The sequence below is a fragment of the Prionailurus bengalensis genome, chromosome C1 (genome assembly GCF_016509475.1).
Source record: "Prionailurus bengalensis isolate Pbe53 chromosome C1, Fcat_Pben_1.1_paternal_pri, whole genome shotgun sequence".
Lineage (NCBI taxonomy): Eukaryota > Metazoa > Chordata > Mammalia > Carnivora > Felidae > Prionailurus > Prionailurus bengalensis.
The window spans coordinates 92,021-112,854 of record NC_057345.1 but is presented as its reverse complement, the minus strand read 5'-3'; the positions used below and the strand labels follow the sequence as shown (position 1 = coordinate 112,854).

The following is a 20,834-nucleotide window of genomic DNA, read 5'->3' as shown; positions in this document are numbered from 1 at the left end:
GCCCCACTTGTCCCTTTGCCCCCACCAGCAGGTGCAACAGTGCTGCCTGGGAAGGGGCCAGTAACCCTCTGGAGGCCGGAGGAGAGAGGTGCACGCCTCGCTCCACTATTCCACACCCAGTCATCAGCGGCCCACCTCCAAAGGATCTCTAGGAACATTCTGGAAAGGTCATTTCCCCTTTATCATCACTCAGTAACCCTCTCTATTCCACACAGACGACAGGGCAAGGCCCTAAGACCCAGACAGGCCTGGGCTGGTGGGAGGTGGGGGTGGCGCTGCTGGCAGGGGGGAGGGTTCACAGCAGGTGAGGCCACTTTAAGAGGAAAAGTCAGCCCGGGCCAAGAGTGCAGTGTGGCCTTCAGCTTGGGAAAGAGGAGGCCCGTGCAGAACTGATTGCAGGTTCGCATTCTCTGGCCAGCATCTGACCTGCCCAGGAAGGTGTCCCTCACATAGCTGGAGGCCCCTCAAATGCCATCTATTTGTGGCCTGGACCTTGATGGCTGGCAGGAGACATGTGACCACAGGGATGGGGTATTTTTGGCAGTGGGGGTGGGGCCTGTGTGGTGAGCCCAGCACCATGCCGCTCTGGGACAGGCAGCTCGGACGCCCAGCTCCACTGCCCTGGCTGGCCACAGGGTCCCAGGTATGACACTGTTAGTCCCTTGTTCCCACCCCAAGAAGTCCAAAAGTCAGACAGCCCCAGAGGGACTTCCCCAAGGGCCAGAGAGGAGGGGACATTTCAGTGGGTCAGGAAGCCACAATGCTCTGGTCTCAAGGAATCTTCATCTCAGCACCGGCCTGACCAGAGTGACCTCCCATCTCCCAGGGTGCGGTGGTGGCTGGCCAAAGGTCGAAGGTCACCTCCCGTAGGAGGCTGAGACACTAGGGGCTCTCAGGCAGTTGGGGTCGCCTTTGTTCACAGAGATGAGGCAGACAAGGGGGCTCTGCTAGCTGGGCAGGCCTGGGTCAGGGGCGCAGACCTTGAGGATGGCTCTGGTAACCCACTGGGAGTTAGGAGGCTCATTTCTGCTCTGTGACCTCCTGCCTAGGCAAGGGGCAGAGCCAGGTGCTCCCTGGTGACCTCTGAGTGGGCTCTGGCCAGCACTAGAGTGACCTTGAACTCAGGGGAAGCCCGGAAACCTGTCCCAGCCAAGGATGGTGGAAGGTCATCCCCAAAGGCTGGTCGCTTGCTGGACGCTGCCACCCCTCCTCCGTGGCCAGCTGCCACCGTGGGCCCGTGGGGACAGGCCAGAGTTGACCATCCCCCACGTGAACTGACTCCCAGTGAGTGACCCTTGAAATGGGTTTTGCTGTATGAAGTTTACTTTGGTACCTATCGTTCTGCAGGAAAGTTGGAGAAAGTGAGGCTGACCTAGCTGCACAGAAAATGCTCAAAGATGTGACGTAAACCACTTCTGGGGACAAAAATTCAAACACAAGGAACCCTATTTTCTTAGTGTGCCTCACTATTTGATTTGCAGAATGTAACATATGTCATTACACGGTTATTATCAGGGGTCAGTTTGGAAGCAGGCAAAGCGGGAGCCGCGCGTTCTCTAACTCGGAGGAAAGGTCGGGTTTGACAGCGGCTCAGCTTCCCTCTGGATTCCCTTTTCTGCTCTCTTGCAGGACATAGATGGAGTGCCGGCCCCCGAGCCGAGGAGGTGGGGGGCACCCCGGGGACTGGGCAGGGTGGTGGCAGCGTATGCTGGCCTGTGTCCGGGGCCTGGGTCCATGAAGATCCCACCTAGCCTCAGGCTGTGCTGCTCAAGCGCCTCTGCTGACCTGAAATGGAAAACTTCCAGTACAGCATCCAGCTGAGTGACCAGGACTGGGCCGAGTTTGCAGCCACGACTGAAGAGTGTGGCCTCCCGCAGGCCAGCCTGGCCTCTGCGGATGAGCTCTTGTCCAGTGACATTGACCAAGGGGACAGCAGTGGCCACAGTCCCCCTGGGCCTCCACCCCTCCTCGAGGGGCAGCCGGCTGCTGGGGGGAGGGGCTGGCCTGGTTTCAAGAAGGAGGACAAGGCCGCCGCCCGGCCACTGGTCAGCAGGTCTTGGCGTGAGCCTGTCTTGGCCCTGGGGGCTGATCAGCAGATGCCCGGCACGTCCGCACAGTCAGAAGCTTTGCCGTCCCTCGCATCTGACGCCGCCCCTCTAGGTCACAGCTCGTCGCTCCCAGGGCCAGCGTCTTCCAGAGACGAGATGCAGAGACTTCTGCAGGGGCCAGCCCCCCAGGACCCTGATCCTAGTCCCCCTGGTGAGTCTCCTCAGAGCCCCGAGTCTCCCGGCTGCACCACTGCTCCCCAGAGGCCCCCCGGCACTCCTGGAGCCGCGCCACGCAGCCCTGGCCGAAAGAAGAGGCACGCGGCCGGAGCCAAGGGGGGCCGGTGCTCGAATACTCCGGGCTCTGCTCCCACCCACCTGGGCTCCCTGCTGCCTGCTGAGGCCAGGCCCAAGGAGGACCTTGGTCTGGCTGGGTCCAGGGGGAAGGGTCTCTCGGCTGGAACAGCAGAGCAGACACCAGGAACCAGGCAGAATGGACTGAGTCCAGAGTCTGCAGGAGCGCCTGCGCAGATGACCAAGCAAGGAACAGATTTGGGTCTGTCTACACCAGTCCCTACGACTGAGCAAGGTACAGACCCACTCAGAATGACGCCCAGAGCCGAGCCACACACCGCGTCCACACCTGCCCAGGAGACTCATCCAGATATCTCCGAAGCTAAGTCAGATGTGGCTGCGTCTACACTCGCCTCCAAGCTTCAACCTGACATGGCTCTGTCTACACCTGCCCCCAAGTCTAGACTGGACATGGACCTACCTGTGGTGGGCCCAGTGGTTAAGCCAGAGGTGGACTCATCTACACTTGCTCTGCCTCACCTTGTTTCCAAGACCCGGTCCGATGCAGGTGTGTCTACACCTGCTCCCCTTCCCCGGGCTGGGCCTGACTTGGTGGAGGTGGAGGCTGCCCCAATGGCCAGGCTGTGTTTGAGCTCTGTTGTGTCTCCAGGAGGACACCAACAGAAACCCAGAGGGGAGCCTTCAGCAGGTGCCCCTGGACATCACTCGGGGGAGCCCCCCCCACCAGGCTCTGTTCAAGCACCCAAGAAGAAGAGAGTGCGATTTTCCATGGCCGTGCCCAGCCCCAAGGAGCCAGGTTTGGGAGAAACCTCAGGCCCACCCTCACCAGCCACAGCCCGGCCCGCGCCTCCCAGGACAGCAGCCGGGGGCCGAGACAGGCCTGGAGGCTGGGATGCCGTGGCAGTCGGGCCCCGGTCCCCCCAGCCTCGGATCCTCAAACACCTGCCTTCCCCTCCCCCCTCTGCCTCTGTGGGGTCTAGGCCCAGGAGCAGCTTTGCAGTGACCCTCCCAGAGGCCTACGAGTTCTTTTTTTGTGACACTATTGAGGAGGAGGATAAAGATGCCGTGGAGGCGGCAGAAGCTGACCAGGCGCTGGCCGGAGTACAGTGGCCGGACACGTGCGAGTTCTTCTTCCAGGACCGCCGAGCCCAGAGGTCAGGGCACTGGGGGGGCCACTCCGTGGCCCACCCCCCACAAGCTGAGCCTGTGCCAGCCTGTCCGCCTGGAGACCCCGTGCCCATCTCCATCCCCGAGGCCTATGAACACTTCCTTGGGGAGGACGTGTCGGGGGGCGTGCTAGAGCTGGCTGCCCTTCTCCAGCTGCAGGCCACAGAGCCTCCCGGGTCGGTCCCCTGGGGAGTGGGGTCTGGAACCTCACCAGAGCCTAGCCCAGTCACAGCAGAGCAGCTCAGCCTGGCAGTCAGGCAAGCAGGTGAGTGTCGCGTGGGCCCCAGGGCTGTCCAGGTCCCGGGAACGTACTGTCCAGAGAGTTCAGCCAAGCAGGTGAGTGTCGCGTGGGCCCCGGGGCTGTCCAGGTCCCGAGAACGTACTGTCCAGAGAGCTCAGCCAGGAGGGCTGCTGGGGAGGGGCAGGCTAGGACCCCGGGTCATGAGCCCTTAGGGGGGCCTTAGGGATGATCCGGGAAGGATGGACCAGCTCCTGGCCATCCCAGGACACAGTCCACGTGGGGTGGATGAGGCCAGACACCACGGCCACTCGGGAACTTGTCTCTGCACTGACCGTCATTCTGTATCCGGGCCCAGATGACAGCAGTGCCCTGCCCCCAGCCTCTAGCACAGTAGACACCGGGACAGCTCACGCTCAGGCCTTGCTGCCTGCTGGGTCGGGCACTCAATAGACTTTCTCTCACATTTCCCTGCAAGATATTTTACAAACCAGGAAATGGTACCCCAGCGGCAAATCCTGCTGAGGTCAGCTTGACTCAGCTGTGCCACACACTACCCTGTGTCTTGGGACGGGGTACTACACGGAAGAAGTGACTCAGACAGCGGGTCTGGGACAGACGAGCCTGGGTGGAGCCGGAGCACAGAGCATGCTTCTTTTCCCTAGGAGAGCCCCGGGAGCCTCTCACCTCATTTACCTTCAGCCAGAACGACATGTGCCTGGTGTTCGTAGCCTTTGCCACCTGGGCTGTGAGAACGTCAGATCTGCACACCCCAGACGCCTGGAAAACAGGTTCGGGGGCCCTGGGGGAGGAGTGGGCTGGTGCCCAGGATGACAGCTGGTGTCCAGTCTCAGCTGCCGGGCCACCAGGGATGAGGGGTGCGTGGAGAGGCACAGATTTCTCCCCGACCCACCCCTAGTTCCGCTGGCCTCCTCCTGCCCTTTGAGGGCCAGGCCGTGTGGACAGAAGACAGTGGCCAGACAGGAAGGCAGCCGGCACTCAGGAGGCTCTCTCGTGCTTCTCTTGCAGTCTTGTTGGCCAACATCGGTACCATCTCCGCCATCCACTACTTCCGCCGGCACGTGGGGCAGGGGCGCCGCAGCCGCAGGCCCGGCCGCAGCCGCAGCCCCAGCCCCAGCTGGTAGGATCCAGGCTTGGTCCAGGAAGACACAGGACAAAGAAGTGGCCCCAGGGGCTCAGGACGAGGTGCCGCCTCAGGTCTTGCCCTTTGATCCCTGTGTCCTATGGCATCTAGGAAGGAGCCAGTGTCCTCGGTCCTGGCTCCCTTGGATTCCACCCAAAGGTCTAGCCAGTGGCTGAGGCCAAGGCTGTGCTCCACACCTGGAAAGAGGGAGATTCTGGAAGGCTGGGTGGGTAGGGCTGAGCAAGGAGCTGGTTAGTAAGGTGGCCAGATTAGCAAATAAAAACATAGGGTGTCCGGTGAAACTTGCATTTCAGACATGCGGTATTGGAGATTGTACTAAATTACGCGTGGCTCATCTGAAATCAAATTTAACGAGGTGTCCTATGTTTCATTTGGTGAGCTGGGGTGAGAAGCAGGACAAAGTGTTGGAAACTAGAAGGTGTCAGTGCAGCAGCAAGGCTGCAGCTGGAAATCCGGGCAGGGGGCAAGGGCGAGGAGACTGGGTGGCCTTCAGGTGGAGCCCCCTCCAGATAGTCCCAGAGACTATCTGCCCTGTTTACAAGCGGACTGGGGTAGTGAAAACCTCTGAGGCCTCTTTGACCCCTGAACCCCAGGGGCGTGTGGCCAAGGCCTTCTGGGCTCCTGAGACCGTGAGCAGGAACCCACAGGGGCCTATGGGAGGGCGGTCCTAGCAGGGTGAGGGTCTGTAGGGCAGAGGCTGGAGCCCCTCCTGTGGGGAACCCTGGACGAGGTACAGGGGCAGAATATGGTGGTGTCAGGTAAAGGGACTGAACATTTGGGGTCGTCCCGGGGCTTTGAGGAGCCAGAGATGGGGCAGGAACGCGGGTGGGAGGCTGGTGGCGGCAAAGCAACGGAGGCTACCAAGCTGGGTGCCGGGTCGGCGTGTGCACAGGGTCCCCAGGACAGGGGACTTCTGGCTGCTGAGTGGAAAACGCGGGGACACGCAGCACAAATACAATCTTCATCTTTCTTGTTTAGTCTCTTGTCAGTTTCTCCCAGCCGGCCGCGGTGCACTCACATTTGCCCGGAACACCCTCCTGCCTCTGCTTGTGACGTCTCAGACTTCGCTGACCTCCTACCCTTGTGCTCTCTGACCTCACGTGCTCTGACCCCCACTACTCTTTCTCAGCCCTCTGGCCTTCACACCTACGCTGTTCTCCCACCCCCAGGTAAAGCCTGCACCAAGTGGCCTCCCCGTGTCTTCCCTGGAGGAATGGTTCAAGTTTGGTCCCTCCATGCATCCTGCTCTGATCTGTGTCTGACCTGAGCAGTGTCACCAGGCCATCTTCGGTATGAGGCCCTCTGCCTGGCCCCTCCAGAGCCCAGGGAAACTCAGAGTTCTGGAGACCCCTGCACCCTGCTGGGGTCAGACACTGACTCAGCCTTCGATGGCGTTCAGGTATTGGATGCTGGTCAGCCCGTGGCCCTACAAAGAAAGACCCAGCTCTGCTGCAGACCCCCACTCCCGGGTTAATGCTGGCGGGTAGTCCCAAGAACCAGCCGGCCCAGGGGCCATCAGATCCACTGGATGAGCCCCCCACCAGCCTCAGGTGCTCCGCGGGGCCAGCGCTTGTGGGAAGGAGATGAAGCTTTGTCCCAGATGTTGTCATAGCTCCTGAGGGGATGGCCACCTGGGGAGGGGGGGGACAGAGATGCATGTGCCTTCAGGAAGCAACACCCAGAGCTCCCCTCAGAAAGAGGCAAGGGCCCTCACTCACCTGAGGGAGGCAGCAGGGGGTCGGGTGAGACTTCTCTCACAGGGGAGACCTGGGGACCCCAACCACAAGTCTGAGATCTGAGCCCCGGGGGAGGACGCTTGGAGACCAGCCCACGAATCTGCCAGATCCCACCCCTACCTTTTCCTCCCGCATCTACCCTTCCTACAGCCTCCCCCCAGCCTGCTGCTGCTTCCGGTGTCCTTGACCTGCCGTATCTTCCCTGTTTCCGTCTGTCCTGCTCCCCCAGGGTCCCCGAGGCCACACACTGTTTCCACCTCCCCGCAGAACCCTTTGCCCAGCAGGGGTGGGTGCTGCTACTCACATGCTGAGGGGAGTCTGGGGGTGGTGGACCCTGGCCCTGGACAGAGCCTCGGTGCCGCTGAGAGGCTCGCGGCTGCAGGGCTCCCTCCTTGGAGAGCAAGTGGGGACCGGAGAGCCCAGAGCTGGGGTCAGAGACAGGCACAGACACAGGGACCGAGGGGAATGCGCTCGAGGACTCAGGTCCAAGTGAGCTCTGCGTCGCGCTGAGGAACTGCAAGAAAGGGGTGGTGACCTGAGGCTCTGGACCAGAGCCTCGGTGGAGCTGAGGGATCCCTGTCCCCGAAATGCCTTGGCCTCTCATCGTGGCTGAGTGGACCTCAGCCTGTGGGCACATCCGGCCCTTTCCGTCCCCCACAGGGAACTGACCTCATCCAGGCCCTGGACAGCTGCGATCTTGTGGTAGGAGGTAGCAGGTGGTGTGTAGGGATCAGCGTAGAGCGGGGACCGTGGGGCCTCCGGAGGCCGGTCTCGGGCCTCGGGGTTGCCCTCCGGGCTGTGCTTGCTCAGCTGCAGGCAAGAGGCAAGAGGGACAGGTTTCCTGACGAGGAGGTGGCCCGAGTCCTCCCTTCTCTGAGCAAGAAGGCCTCTAGGTGGCTCCAGGGCCACCCGGGCCTGAGAAATGGAGGCCAGGGAGGTGAAGGGTGGGATGGAGAACTGGGTCAGCGTGCTGGGCTCACCTTGGTCAGGTCCAAAAGCAACGAGGTGGCCAGGCCGGGCCCCTCGGCCCGGGCCTTGTTCCTGGGTGACCGACTGCTGCTGCTCCGTCTCGGCTCTGCCCTCTGCCTCCTGGTGCCGCCAGGGTGGGCCTGGTCCTGGGGGGACCAAAGACCTTCCAGAAGGTTGCCTAGGGCCCCGACCCACTCAACCCCATGAGGCTGCACAAAGTTCCCTTCAGTCTGAGTCTCCTCCCCCCGGGGAACTAGGGTCCTGCTTGAAACGGGGTGCCATGGGGGTCCAGGTTCCCCAACACAAACTGTCCTCGTGACTCCCTGCCCCCTTCTTCTGCCTATCCCTCCCCACTCCCAGATGCTCACGGGCACAGGCTGGGCGGGGCAGCCTGTGGTGGACGGCACTGAGGATTCAGGGAGAGAGTGGCTGGTGTGCGTGGACGGGGGTGCTGGGCACCCTGAGCCCCAGCTGGTTCGTCCATCTGAGGAGAGTGAGCCTCGGCCACCACCCAGGACCTGGACACCAGGGGGCAGGCAGAGGGGAGGTGAGACAGACAGCAGGACCCCTCTCCCTCCCCACCCCCCCTTCTGCCCAGAACCTGAGAGGTGGGTGCAGCATCTGTCCTCGCTGGCCCCTCACCTGTGTGGACACCCGCAGCCCTGGGAAGCTCTCAGGGCCGGGCGGTGGGGGAGCTCCGTCCCCGCGGGAGACCGTCTGCAGGCAGAGCAGCCAGCGGCTGTAGTCCTCGTAGCTGGCACACAGCACGCGAATGGTGTTGATGAGACGGCCTAGCACACAGACACTGTGAGGGGGCCTGGCAACAGAAGCCCCCTGCAAGGCCCCACTGAAGAGCTGGGGCACCCGGGAGGCCCGTGCCCGCCCTCCCAGCCCAGGCCTCCACCCACCTTCGACGAGGAAAGAGCAGATCTGCGTCTCCTTCTCCTCCAGGTTGATGTGGATGGCGCTGAGTGGGAGCTCCCCCTGTGGGGGCGGTGACGAAAGACGGAGCCCCAGTCTGGGGTGGGTGCAACCCCTGTGCCTCTGCCTGGGCCCATAGTTCTGTCTCACTCTCCAGAGCCGGGCTGGGCCCTCAGAGCACAGGCAGAGGGCAAGGCAGGCTGCGGCTGACATCCCCGAGGGAGGTCAGTGCTCCCCGTCTCTCCTGAGGGATACCTTTACCCCTGGACTCTGGGTAGGGCCTCCATCAGCCAATGGCAGGCACAGATGGATGCTTCTGGGGACTGGTCCCCTGGGTCACCTATTAAGACCGGGGGTAGGGTGGGAGGGATCATGCAGGAGACCCCTGTACGTTCCTCAGTGACTGAGGGTAGAAGGTTACTGTGATACACGTGACAGACACACTCCAGCTCGAGAGGACCCTCACACACACACACACACACACACACACACACTGGAAAATGTCCGCTCGGAGGTATAGGCCCCTCTCAGAGATACTGGGGGCCAACACAAGAGTGCCTCCCGGGAGGGGTTCCGCCCCCATGCACCCTGCCTCGGTGACGGTCCTGCTGGTGGTGGAGGATGCTCTGGCATAATAAGGGGTCCTACGCAGGGGTCCCTCCTTAGCCACATCACAGCTGAGACCAGACTGACCAGGGCAGCGGGCCAGGTGGGTGGGGCCAGCACACTCTGTCCCAACAGGCCCCGAAATACAGGTTCCTCCGGAGCCACTGCCCTCTCCCACCCCCACACACAGGGTGTCTCCCTGGGGCAGGTCCACGGTGGGGAGGGACCCACCTTAAAGCAAAGCCCATCTGCTTCCTCAGAGAAAATGGCCAGGGATGTCGGGTACAGGACCAAGAGCCGGTCCCACTGTTCCTGCAAGGGAGTCAAAGGCAGAGGGGGGGCTCGACCAGTGTGTGCGAGGGCCTGGACCCCGTTCCTCACCCCTCCCCCATCTTTTGTCCCCTCCTCCATTCCCCCTCCCATCCGTCCTGTGCCCCCACGTCTTCATCCCTGTGGCCCCATCTCCTGTCACCCCTGGGCCCCCCCGCCTCGCACGCACCTGTGAGGGCAGATGCTGCAGCTTGACCCTCGAGGCACAGATGGCACTACCCACCATCTGACGCCCCGATGCTGTCCGCAGCCGGGTCAGTCTGCGCTGCAGAGTCCAGGGCAGCTCGTCCTCAGGGAGGCCCTAGTGGAGGGGGGTCAGGGGCAGGCAGAGGGTGTGGGCGCAGGGGGGATGGGAAGGGGGGTGGGGGTTCCTGGCACTCACCTGCGGGGGCGATGAGTGGCAGTGCTGCAGCCCTCCCACGAGGGCCATCTGCTTTTCCAGGTGGTACAGCCAGCGGCCCAGCTCAGCCTGGCTGGAGCAGAGCACGAGAAGGGGAGCAGGCAGCGGGCCTGGGGGTGGAGGAGTGGAGTGGGCTGGGCCAGCAGCCCACAGGAAAGGCCCTGCCCAAGGGATCCGTGGGCACCCCAAGGCCTGGGACAGGAGGAGCCTGTGACACCATCTGGGACCATCGGCCACTCACAGGGCCACGTTCACAGCCCTGGAGGTCCCCTACCCGCTACCTTGCACCCCTGCCCAGCGAACGCTCATGGGCACACTGGAGGAAAAGCCAGGATCCCCCAGTGCACTCAGGGTCCCTCCATTGTTCTGAAGCTCAGCCAGACCGAGGTCCCTGAGCAGCCCCAGCTAGAGGTCCCTCCTGGGGGCCAGGCCCACTCACGCCCCCCACACACCTGTGATCTGGAAGGCATGCTCTCTGGATCCCTCGAGCGGGCAGACACTCAGCTCCATCAGTGGTAACAGCCCCTGCCAGAGCACGTGGGGGAGAGGAGGGCTGGGGGACCCCTAGCGGGACGTGGATACCCACCTCCCAGGAGGCTGCTCTCTTCCTCTACCCCTAGCCTCCGCCCTTTGCCTGTTTCCCCGCACCTGGAAGGTGAGTCCTTTGGAACCATGGGCCTGGAAGTACAGGTAAGAGGGGAACAGCTCCAGGAAGCAGTCGCTGATGTCCTGGGGGAGAGCAGGGCTGCCGGTGTGACGGGCTGGGGGTCAGCCCCCAGGCTGGTACCCGAGCACCCCTGCCCCCTCCCCGCTCGGCCCGGCCTGGCCCCACCTGGCTGTGCTGGAATCGCAGCTGGACCTTGGCATAGTGTATAACCTTGCCCAGATTCCGCACAGGCACCCTCCGCCGCCCCTTCTTGAACACACTCAGGAACGGCTGCTCTAGATTTTCTCGCTGGCTCTCCAAATCTGGGATGTCCTGCGGGGAGCAGAGCTCAGGGGAGGGGGCCTGACCTGGGACCAGCTGCCCCGCCCATACACACCCCTACAGTCACACAATACAAAGGTTAGGAACACACACACGCACACACACCATCGCTCATAGGTACAGAACCGTATACACACTCACAGCTTCTTAACGTGGAAATAGTGGGAAGATACACACACGAGCGAACACTGCCTGCCAGTCATAAAATCACATGGCCCAGTGGCAGAGCCAGCGAAGTCTGAACTCAGCGGAGATCCAACCCTCATTTTAGGCATTTCCTCAGCTGCGTACCCTTGTGTCAGTTACTCAGCCTCCAAAGACTTGTCGGTCAGAGGGGTTTGGGGGCATCTGACGGAGACGGTGCTCGAAACACTCCCATGCTTGTAGTGTTGGCTGTAAATATTTAATACCCGGTTCTACAAAGTGGGGGAGGCGATTTCGATGTAAATACTCCCACCATGGCCCATTTCAAACTACCAGCATGTCAGTGACTGGGGAGCTGGAAAAAGATGCATCAGATCAGCCCTTGAGAGTCTGTGCCGACAGCTTTGGCACACCACGGCGGGCCCCTTAACCTCACCCACAGAGAAGCCCAAGGTCCTGGAAATGGCTCAAAGGGTCCTCTGTGATCTGCCCCCTCCTCTAGTCCTGTTCTCTCATATCAGGCACAGGCTGCCTCAGGGCCTTTGTACTTGCTGTCCCTCTGCCTGGACTACTCAGGCCAACTCTCTTCTCACCCATCAGGACTTGGCTCAGATATCACCTTCTCTAGGAGATCCCTTCTGGGTAACTTTGTAACCTTCCCCGATCCCTCTGCACACCTTTCCTCCTTTACTTTTCTCCTTAACGCCACCACATCTGACTTATCATATCTTTTCCTTGTTATCTGGCTCTGTCACAGGGATGGGAATATCAAGAGAATGGGGTCTTTGTCTATTTTGCCCACTGCTGTATCCCCAGGGCCTAGGCCAGGCCAGGGATGTGCTGGAGGTTCAGTGCCTGTCTGTTGAGGGGAGGGGCTGTCAGTGCCCACACACACTTAGCTGATTCTGGCACACAGGGGATCCTCTGTAGTCGGGGGGGTTAATCATCAGATTGGGAGTCGGATAGGGATGGGTGTTGACCTGACACGCTGGCTGGAAGGGCTGAGGTCTAGGGGCTCAGGGGCGAGTTGGGGCCATGCTTCATTTGGGTGCTAGCAGGGGCCGTCTCAAAGGCTGCTGAGTCCCGGCCAAGCTAAGCCACCCCTTGGGCAAGCCCAGGAATGTGAACAGGCTCACGGCTTCCTGGCCTCCCTGACTCTGGGTGGGGCCTCCTGTACCCACACCCAGTGTGGGGAACAGCTCAGGGATGGGACCCATGAAAATTAGGCCATGGAGAAGGAAGGGCCACACAGCTGTCCCTGTGGCCCGGGCCCAGCCTTAGGGCCCAGGGAGGAGTTAGCTCATAGCTGTGGCAAGGTTGATTCATTTGTAGGTTCAACCTGCCTGGTCCCCTTTCCTGCTATGTCCTGGCAAAAGAGGACCACCAGGGCCACCACACCTCACGTGACTCCACCAGGGTCACATGATGTGTCCCAGGCTGGGACAGAGAGGGTCGAGGTCTGAGATGCGACCACATGGAGGGACTCCAGCCCAGCCCAGCCAGACCCTGGACAGAGTGCCCTGCCCACTTCTCTGAGGCAGCATGGTTTCTCAAGCCAGCACTTTGCCTGCGGAGAGCCCCGGGACCACAGACGGCAAGAGAGGGGACAGGGGTGGGCTTCCCAGCCTGAGAGGAACACGTTGGAAAGGTGAGCTCTGGAAGCCCACACCAGCTGCTAGGCCTCGAAGGGGCAGTGCGAGGACAGAGGGATGCAGGGCGTGGGCCCTGGCCCAGAGTCACAAATGTTACTGCTTCTATGTCTCCCAAGAAATTGGAGGCTCATTTCCCTCACGTGCCGGGGTCTCTGCACATAGCAGAGCCTCACCCCTACCCAATGCTATCCAAGCTGGGGAAGAGGGCTTGGGGTCTCTCCCCACTCAGCTAATCCTTAGCCTCAAGGAGGTGGGCAGGGTGAGAGGGGGTGGAACTCAGTTCAGAGGCGGGCCTAGCACACGGGAGCCACATCCCTGCTATGTGGCCTTGGGGGGGGGGGCACAGTGGGCTGCTGTGGAATGAGGCAGTAGTGGATGCCGAGATACCCCCTGGGAGAAACAGGTCCAGAGTAGGTGAGAGGCTGGCTCACTGTTCACCTAAAGCCTCTTCCTCTCAGAGTAATGACAGAGGGTGGGGGTTCACAGCCACACCACCACCGTGACACCCGCGCCCACGCGGCGACATAGATACATGCGCTTGGCCCATCTCGAATATGCCTGGACATGCTGTCCCGCGCCCAAGTCCTGGGGGTGGGCAGACACCACAGGTACGGTTCCGAGTGGACAGCCTGACCTTGGGACCCCCTCCCGCGTAGCAGAGAGACTCCTGGAGGCCCCGCCTGTGGCCCGCCCCTGCCCGGTGCTCCCTCGCCCCACTGACTCAGTGTCTCTCAGTTTCGCTCTCCACTCAGACTTTCGGCCGCATGAGCTCCCTGGGGTGGGGCAGCGTCTGCTTCCTCACCTCACTCGGGATCTGACTCCCCCCAGGCTGAGGGGGTAAGACCCTGGGCTGAGCGAAGATAGGACAGGCACACACAGCCACACGGAGACCACCGCCACCGCACCCCTGTGAGCTGGGACACGCCCACCCGCCTGCTCACCGTCCCAGGGACGTAGTAGAAGATCTTGTCAGCAGTGGTGTCCCCGTCAGGACCGGCCTCGGTGCCAAACAGGCCAGCCAGCTTCCTTGCGCCATCCTCTCTGGGGACAAGTGAAGTGGGGCTCACAGCCTGGCCCCAGAGGCAGACTGAGGGACACCCTGTGACCTAGTGGCCGAGGCTGAGCTCCCCCCCCCACCCCCCCCCCCCCCGCCCTCACCTATTTCCCTTCAGCGAGGGCTTTCTGGAGAAGGAGGCCCGGAGCCTCCTAGGGGCCTGAGGGACGCAGTGGCTGTTCCCCATGGGCGGCGGTAGTGGCGTGCCCCAGTGGAACAGGTCGACTGGTCTGTGTCCCTCGGTACTGAGCCTCACGTCCCGCCTCCCAGGCGGGGCTCTGGGAAGTCTTGCCCTATACCTAAGGGCCAGACGAGGGTGGAGCCTTTCTGGGAGGGACCCACCCTTCCCTGGGCCCAAGCCTTTCAGCTCTCTGACCTGGTCCTCCACACACACAGGCTAGGCTGGAGTTGGGGTGGGGGTAGGGGTGTGGGGTGTGGGAAGAGTCTTCTCCTGGGGTCCGGCCAAGAGCACCCATCTTGGCCTCCAGTCTGTACAGCAGTCGCCTCAAAGGCCTGGTTTATGAGTATGTGGCCTGCCAACACTCGGGTTGGGGTTGCCTGGGGCTGGAGCTCCGTGAGCCCAAGGATCCCCCCCCTCCCCTGCCTGATACAACCCCTCCCCACTGAGAGCACACATCCTGTTTCCACCCAAATGCCATTGAGTCACCACTGACTAAGGGGGTGTGTGCTTACTCCCGGCTGCTGAAACAGGAGTGTGCAACTTTAGGGAAGGGGAAGCCAGGACCCTCCCCCAACCTCTCGGTCCCTGGCCAATGCCCAGAAGGGAGGCCACAAACCTCCTGGGTGTCCCCAGGACCATCACGGTGAGGCAGGGGTAATGCTGTGTACACCCACCCCCCTCTCCAGAGCCTGGGATGATGAGATGGGACCATGAAGGCCTCTCCGGACCGTGCTGACAGCAAACCACACTCCTGGCCGGGTGCTTGTCCACAACATCACCTCCCTGTCCCACCTGGATGTGACGATGCTGCCTCAAAGCCCCCAGCTGCCAGCGCAGAGCCTCACCCAGCCGCACGCCTGTCCCCGCGCCCTGCCGGTCATTCCAGGCAGGACCCCAAAGGGTGGAGATGTACACTCAGCCTCAAGCCCCCAGAGCCCAAGAAACATGTTTATTGTTCAAGTTGGCTCATATTGCTGTGTGGGGTCTGTGGCACGCTTGTGCTCAGCTCAGTGCAGGATCCAGAGAAGACACCATGCCCACGAGAAGGAAGCCTGCTGCTTCATGACTTCCTTGGGAGTGTGCCTGGCTGGGCATGGTAGGGGTGGTGTGCAAAGCCCAGGCTGGAAGGGTCTGCACCTGCGCAGAAAGCCCCCACCACACTAACCCTGGCCTGCTGCTCTGCATCTGCCCCTCAGTCCATCTAGGTCTGCAGAGTCTGAGTTCACCCCTGACCCATCTCTCCCTGGTGCCCCCAGTGGGGCCGCAGGACTCAGGGGAAGGCAGCTTGGTCCCAGAGACACAGGACACTTCAAGGGGAAACTGTAAACTGGTGGGTGCTGCGCTGCTCATCGATCAATAAACAATGAATAAACCAACCATTAAGTAAATAAACGGTACACACACAAACACTGAGGAACGAACACAGAAATGGACAGCCTCGACGCAGAGAGACAGGGACACACAGGGCAGGACTTTCCCGGTGGGGGTCGAGCACCCCGACCCCGACACACGAGGCGCTGGGGCCACCCCTTGGGGCTTAAGGCATGTGGGAGGCCGCGGGGCTGGGTCTCTGTGCAGTCCGCGCGGCGGCTCAGAGGCTGGTGGACGACACGGACAGCGTGGGTGAAGAGGGCGGCGGGAAGTTGAGCAGCTCGAGCACCGCCGCGCCCACGCTGCTGCGCCGCGTGAACATGCAGGACGCGGCCACCCACTTGTTGGTCCTCGGGTTATACTTCTCGATGGAGTTGAGGCTGGAGCTGCCATCGTTGCCCCCCACCGCGTACAGCCAGCCGTCCATGGCCACTAGGTCGTGGGTGCTCCTAGAGGCGTGGGGGTGGGGTCGGGGTGGTGAGCCTTGGGGGTGGGGCCAGGGAGGAGCGTCTGGGGGCGGGGCCAGGGGTGGAGCTTCTGGGGGCGGGGCCAGGAAGGCGCTTCTGGGGGCCGGGGGGGGGGGGGGGGGGGGGGGGGGGGGGGGGGGGGGGGGGGGGGGGGGAGAAGCCTCTGGGGGCGGGACCAGGGAGGCGCTTCTGGGGTGGGACCAGGGGTGGAACTTCTGGGGGCAGGGCCAGGGGAGGAGCCTCTGGGGGCGGGGACCTGGAGCTGGGGTGGGGGGGTTACAGATGGGAGGGGCTGGCACACCCCACAGGGGTGAGGCCCTAAGACCTATCTGCCAGGCGCTGGTAGGTGGTGGTGACGACCCCCCGGGCTGTGGAGGAGGGGCGAGCGCACCTTCGGATGTTCATGGGTGCTACACTCTCCCAGGCACCCGCCTTAGGGCTGTATCTCTCCACAGAGTTGAGGCAGCTGGTGCCATCATTGCCGCCGGCCACGTAGAGAGCCCCCTCCAGCACGGCCACCCCTGCTGAGCTTCGTCGGCTCAACATGGAAGCCACGGGGGTCCACGCGTTTACCTGTGGTTGAGGAAAGTGGCTGGGGGCAGACCCACCACAAGCCTCCCTTCTCCACAGCGCAGACCCCTACTCCGGGGCAGGGTATCTGTGCGAAAGGGATGGGACGCAGAGGGTTGACCCTCTGGGTGACATGGGTGACCAGAGTGATGACCTCAAATAGCTCTTAGAAAGGGAAATCGATGTGAGGGTTCGTACCTGGGGCTCATACTTCTCCACAGTTGCCAGGTGCGATGAGCTGTCGTAACCACCCACCGCGTACAGGTTCCCATCTGCAGAGAGTCAACATACCCACGGCGTGCTTGCTACATGTGGGGTCCTCAGGGTGGGGGCAGGTAGGGGTGGGGGTGCGGGCACTACACAAAGCAGGCTCTGTCACCCACCAAGCATGGCCACACGCACGTATCGCCTCCGGGTGCTCATGGCAGCGATGGACGTCCATGTTCCCGTCAGAGGGTCATAGCGCTCAGCACTGTGGACACCAGGTCTGCTACTGACCTTGAGCAGTGGCAGAAAGGCTGCCCTGGTTCCAGGACCTGCCCTCCCCTACGGAATGACTATAGTCCCATGCTGGGCAGTCACAGAGACTGACCCCAGAATCCCACTGCAGCAAGAAACAGGCCTTCTGGGTGGGCATGAGCCACTGGCTGACTGCCTGAAAGACCCTGGGCAAGTGTCCACATGGGCCCAGCCCCCGGGCTGCTGGGAAGAACTTGAGAGGAAAAGAAAGGGCAGCTGGGCTGGTGCAGATGGAGAAGCCCAGGGCACCGGGTGACTCGAGTCAGGTGGGATCCCTCTTTGCTCCCCTCAGGCATGACTTCTGCAATCCTGATGCGGCCACACCTACAGCCAAACCAACCCCAAGAGGCCACCCGGCCCCGACCCCGGCCACTACCTGTTGAGGCAGGAGGCCCCATCGTAGCCACCAGCTGCATACAGGAGCCCATGCAGGGCGGCCACACCCAGGCAGCTGCGCCTTGTGCCCATGGACACCTCAGGCTGCCAGGTGTTGGTCACGGGGTCGTACGACTCTACGGTGGCCAGGTCTGAAGTCCCATCGTAACTAGGGGAGGGGTCCGTTGCCGGTCAGGATTGGCCCAGCGGGTATATGCTGAGCCCCTGACCCCAGACCAACCTCCGCACTTACCCACCCACGGCATACAGCCGGTTCCCAACTGCTGCCACGCCCACCCGGGCCCGGCGCGTGGACATGGAGGCCACCACGTGCCAGCGGTCAGTGCGTGTGTCGTATGCTTCACAGTCCCCGTGGATGGCGAACAGGCTCCCTCCACCTAGGGATGGGGAGGTGACAGGGCAGGACAAGGGGCCCCAGGGAGGCAATGGGCTGGGGGTCTCTAGCATAGGTCAAGGTCAAGAGTATGGGGGCTCGAAGGGTGGGTGGGGGTGGGGATTGGTGAGCGGGTCACACCACTCGGGGTCCTCCGCAGGCTGACAAGAGGAGCCGGTGTGGGGTGGGTGCAGGATGTGACCAATATAACGTGGGGTAGGCTTGCGCTGGCTTACAGATAGAAGGCATAGGTCAGGGATGGGAGGGGAGAAGGAGGTGATGTGGGGGGCCCGGAAACCAGGGGACACGATAGGTGAACATACCCACAGCAAAGAGCACAGGGCCAGCGCCCTCACAGCGCCGGGGCCGCGTACGGCTGGTGCCCAGAACGCCCCTCTGCTCAGGCAGCAGGTGGAACTTGAGGGCCTCAATGAGCAGGTCCTTGCAGTCAGGGTGGTGCCTCACCAGGCTCTCGGCATCCACATGGCCCAGCAGGAAGTCCCGGCTCAGCAGGGGCAGGCGCACACACTTCATCAGCTGGGGGGTGCAGGGGTGCCATGGTCAGGGGGCAGGCCCCAGTGAAGAGACTCACTCTCAGACACCCTGGACCCTTCCTGAAACACGTGCCTGCATCACTCCTGTGAAGGCTCTCTGGACACGGCAGAGCCCAGGTGCACCCAGGCCCTCCGCCACTGTGCAGCCCCTCCCGGGTACACTGGGCCCCCCCCAGGCGCTGGCCTCACCCTTGGGACATGCTGTCTCCGAGAGTCCACGTCATGCTTGACCCAGCTCAGGACGGCACGGTAGACGTCCTCCTCCGAAGGCACGTTCAGGCTGTCGCTGGAGACCAGTTCCAGCACCTGGAGGTGGGGACCCTCAGACCTGAGATCTGGGGAGGGTCTTGGGGGCCCATGGAGCCCTGAAGGTGCCTGGGAGGGAGAGTCTGATAGGGAGCCCAGAGTTCCTATGAGAAGGGGCCAAGCAAGGTCAGGAGCCACAGATTTGGTTCCTGGGGACCTAGGCCCAGAGCAGTCCTGGGGACGTGGAACCAGGGACTAGAGGTTGTAGGCAGGGATGTGGTCAGGGCAGGATGGGATCAGAAGTCAAAGGTTGAACGCTTAGGTGGGTCAGAAAATGGGAATGAGGTTGTGGGGGGGCTTGGTCAGGGGATGGGTCGTGAGCCTGCAGCGTGGGTCAGAGGTTGGGAATAAGGGTTGGGGGCGGGGGGAGGGGGGCAAAGGGCCAGGTCTTAAGGGCCAAGATGAAGGGAGCCAGGGGTCTAAGGACGGGGTCTGGGGTCCAGGGTCTAGGGACTGGGTCAGGGTCGAGGCTGTATGCCAGCTGGCACGTTACCTGCTTTAGTGGCAACAGCATGAACTCCTCAGTCTTGGCCACATCCACGAAGTGCTGCAGCACGTACCTGTGTGCTGCCTTGAGCAGGTCACCGCAGGAGTGTGTGTCAGCAAAGCCCCGGATGCCCAGGCAGTTGGAGGGGTCGAGCTGACTCAGCAGGAACTTGCAGCAGGCGTCACGGACGCCATTCAGCTGCAGGAGGCTGGCAGCTGGGAGCAGAGTCTGTGGGGTGAGATGAGAGAGAGCCAGGGGAAGAGGGACGGAGAAACGGGACGTGAGGCCCTGAGGGACAGGGAGAGGCACGAGAAGACACCGGGAGCTGAGGCACGAGGCCCAGGAGAGGTGCCGTGGGTTGTGAGATGAGGCCCCCTCACCTGTACGTTGCCCTCGCCCACGACGATCTCGGCAGTGTATGCAAACTGCACCAGCTGGTCCAAGGCCTGAGGGTCAATGTCGTGCAGCGTCACGTGCGTCTGGCGGCTCTCACTCATCTCATCTGTGGGGACAGCGGGTCAGGCCGGTCCCTGCCCTGTGAGATCTGCGGAGCCCCCCAAGTGCCCAGACTGGATGTGGTGGTACTTGCTTGTGAACATGGCGTGGAAGTAGGGGCTGCAGGAGGCTAGCACCACCTTGTGGGCTCGGATCTCCTTGGCTGCCACGTGCAGGACGATGTCACACAGGAGGCCACGCTGCCTCATGCGGCTCATGGCCACGAAGGCGTCGTGATAGTGCCGTTTGGAGTTGTGGGACACAGTGTGGCCCTCACGGCTCAGCAGCTGCATTGCACCCTCCATGGGGGCCGTGGGCCGGGCCTGCCGAGGACGCGCACGCTCTGCCTCTGGGCTGCAGGTGGGGAGTGCCAGGTCAGGGTGCACTCTGCAGGGAGTTGTCCACCCACCCCTGAAACCTCGGGCAGGGCCAGGACACCCAGGAGGTCACCCCTCCGTCCAGCAGCCCGTACCTGGCTTCCATCAAGGACCACCCTCCTCAACTTTTCCTCACATACGGGGAGCCTCCCTGGAGTCCAGCAAAACTGCCCCGTCCCTGTTCCTAGCGTGAGGTTCAGTCACGCACCTGATGTCGACTGTCGGGCCTATACGGCCTCCTCTGCTGGGACCCTCCTGGCACCACACTCCCCCCTGCCCAGGTGTACCCATAAGAACCAGGACCCCCTCTGCCTGTGACTCTCCCAAGAACCAGGCTTCTTCTGCCCTCCTTGGGACCAGGTTCTCTTCTGTCTGTGACCCGCCACCGTTCCTGTTTCCCATGAGTCCAGTGTCCTCCGCACGAGCTGGGCACACAGGACGTGCATGAAGCGAAACTGGCTAATGCTGTATGACAGCTCTGAAGAAGACCCCTATGCCCACCATCAGGCCTGACCTCACTTGACCCTCCGGAGCGGCTCCACCCGCCCCTCTTCCCCCCCCCCCCCCCCCCCCCCCCCCGCAACACGCATCCTGCAGACAAGCCGCCTGAGTCTAAAGAGCGCAGCCGGAATTCAAGGGCGGCGGGAGAGGACAGAGCCTCCGGGAAGCAGCCACCTCTGGACGTCCTGTCCCAGGTCTCTGTGTGCGCGATAAACGGAGGAGTTGTACCCTCCACCGGCCGGCCGAGTCTGCGGGGCGCAGAGGCCGCCTCCTCCGGGCAGCCTGCCAGGGTCGGCGCGCGCCCCCTCCTTGTCTCCTTTCCGGACCCACTCAGCCCCAGGTCTGGCTTACGGTCCCCAGACCCTCGGCCCACTCACGCCGGCGGCTGCGGCGGCGGTGGCGGCGGCGGCGCCTCCGGCCCGGGCCCCGGACTGCCGTGCTCCGGGCTTTGTGTCCTGCCAGCCGGGCGCTCGCTGCGCGGCTGCATGGTCTCGGCCGCCGGACCCG

General features: G+C 62.6%; 3 protein-coding genes across 4 annotated transcripts; 1 reads left to right on the top strand and 2 right to left on the bottom strand.

The window, feature by feature from the left end:
* Positions 1 to 402: 402 nt before the first annotated feature.
* PERM1 (PPARGC1 and ESRR induced regulator, muscle 1) lies at positions 403 to 5,907 on the top strand. Its single transcript, XM_043573476.1, has 4 exons — positions 403 to 643; positions 1,630 to 3,792; positions 4,431 to 4,556; positions 4,795 to 5,907. Exons 2-4 carry the CDS (start codon positions 1,791 to 1,793, stop codon positions 4,908 to 4,910), a joined length of 2,244 nt encoding a protein of 747 aa, XP_043429411.1. The 5' UTR covers positions 403 to 643; positions 1,630 to 1,790; the 3' UTR covers positions 4,911 to 5,907.
* PLEKHN1 (pleckstrin homology domain containing N1) lies at positions 5,878 to 14,109 on the bottom strand. Of its 2 annotated transcripts, XM_043573478.1 has the most exons (16): positions 13,835 to 14,109; positions 13,618 to 13,717; positions 10,725 to 10,871; positions 10,541 to 10,621; positions 10,345 to 10,417; positions 9,875 to 10,002; positions 9,662 to 9,793; positions 9,394 to 9,474; positions 8,544 to 8,619; positions 8,278 to 8,426; positions 8,004 to 8,153; positions 7,647 to 7,781; positions 7,336 to 7,476; positions 6,971 to 7,180; positions 6,649 to 6,697; positions 5,878 to 6,561 (listed from the first exon to the last, which is right to left on the bottom strand). In XM_043573478.1, exons 1-16 carry the CDS (start codon positions 13,915 to 13,917, stop codon positions 6,446 to 6,448), a joined length of 1,851 nt encoding a protein of 616 aa, XP_043429413.1. In that variant the 5' UTR covers positions 13,918 to 14,109; the 3' UTR covers positions 5,878 to 6,445. The 2 variants fall into 2 exon arrangements, with proteins under 2 accessions (XP_043429413.1, XP_043429414.1); XM_043573479.1 differs by lacking the exons at positions 13,618 to 13,717; positions 13,835 to 14,109 and having other exon boundaries at positions 10,541 to 10,637; positions 10,725 to 10,869.
* A 736-nt stretch (positions 14,110 to 14,845) lies between these two features.
* On the bottom strand, positions 14,846 to 20,814 carry KLHL17 (kelch like family member 17). Its single transcript, XM_043573477.1, has 12 exons — positions 20,705 to 20,814; positions 19,544 to 19,803; positions 19,335 to 19,456; positions 18,961 to 19,182; positions 18,351 to 18,467; positions 17,931 to 18,144; positions 17,467 to 17,611; positions 17,215 to 17,382; positions 16,703 to 16,791; positions 16,518 to 16,591; positions 16,141 to 16,322; positions 14,846 to 15,731 (listed from the first exon to the last, which is right to left on the bottom strand). The coding sequence occupies exons 1-12, from the start codon at positions 20,812 to 20,814 to the stop codon at positions 15,503 to 15,505; spliced, it is 1,932 nt and encodes a 643-aa protein (XP_043429412.1). The 3' UTR covers positions 14,846 to 15,502.
* Between the last annotated feature and the right edge of the window lie 20 nt (positions 20,815 to 20,834).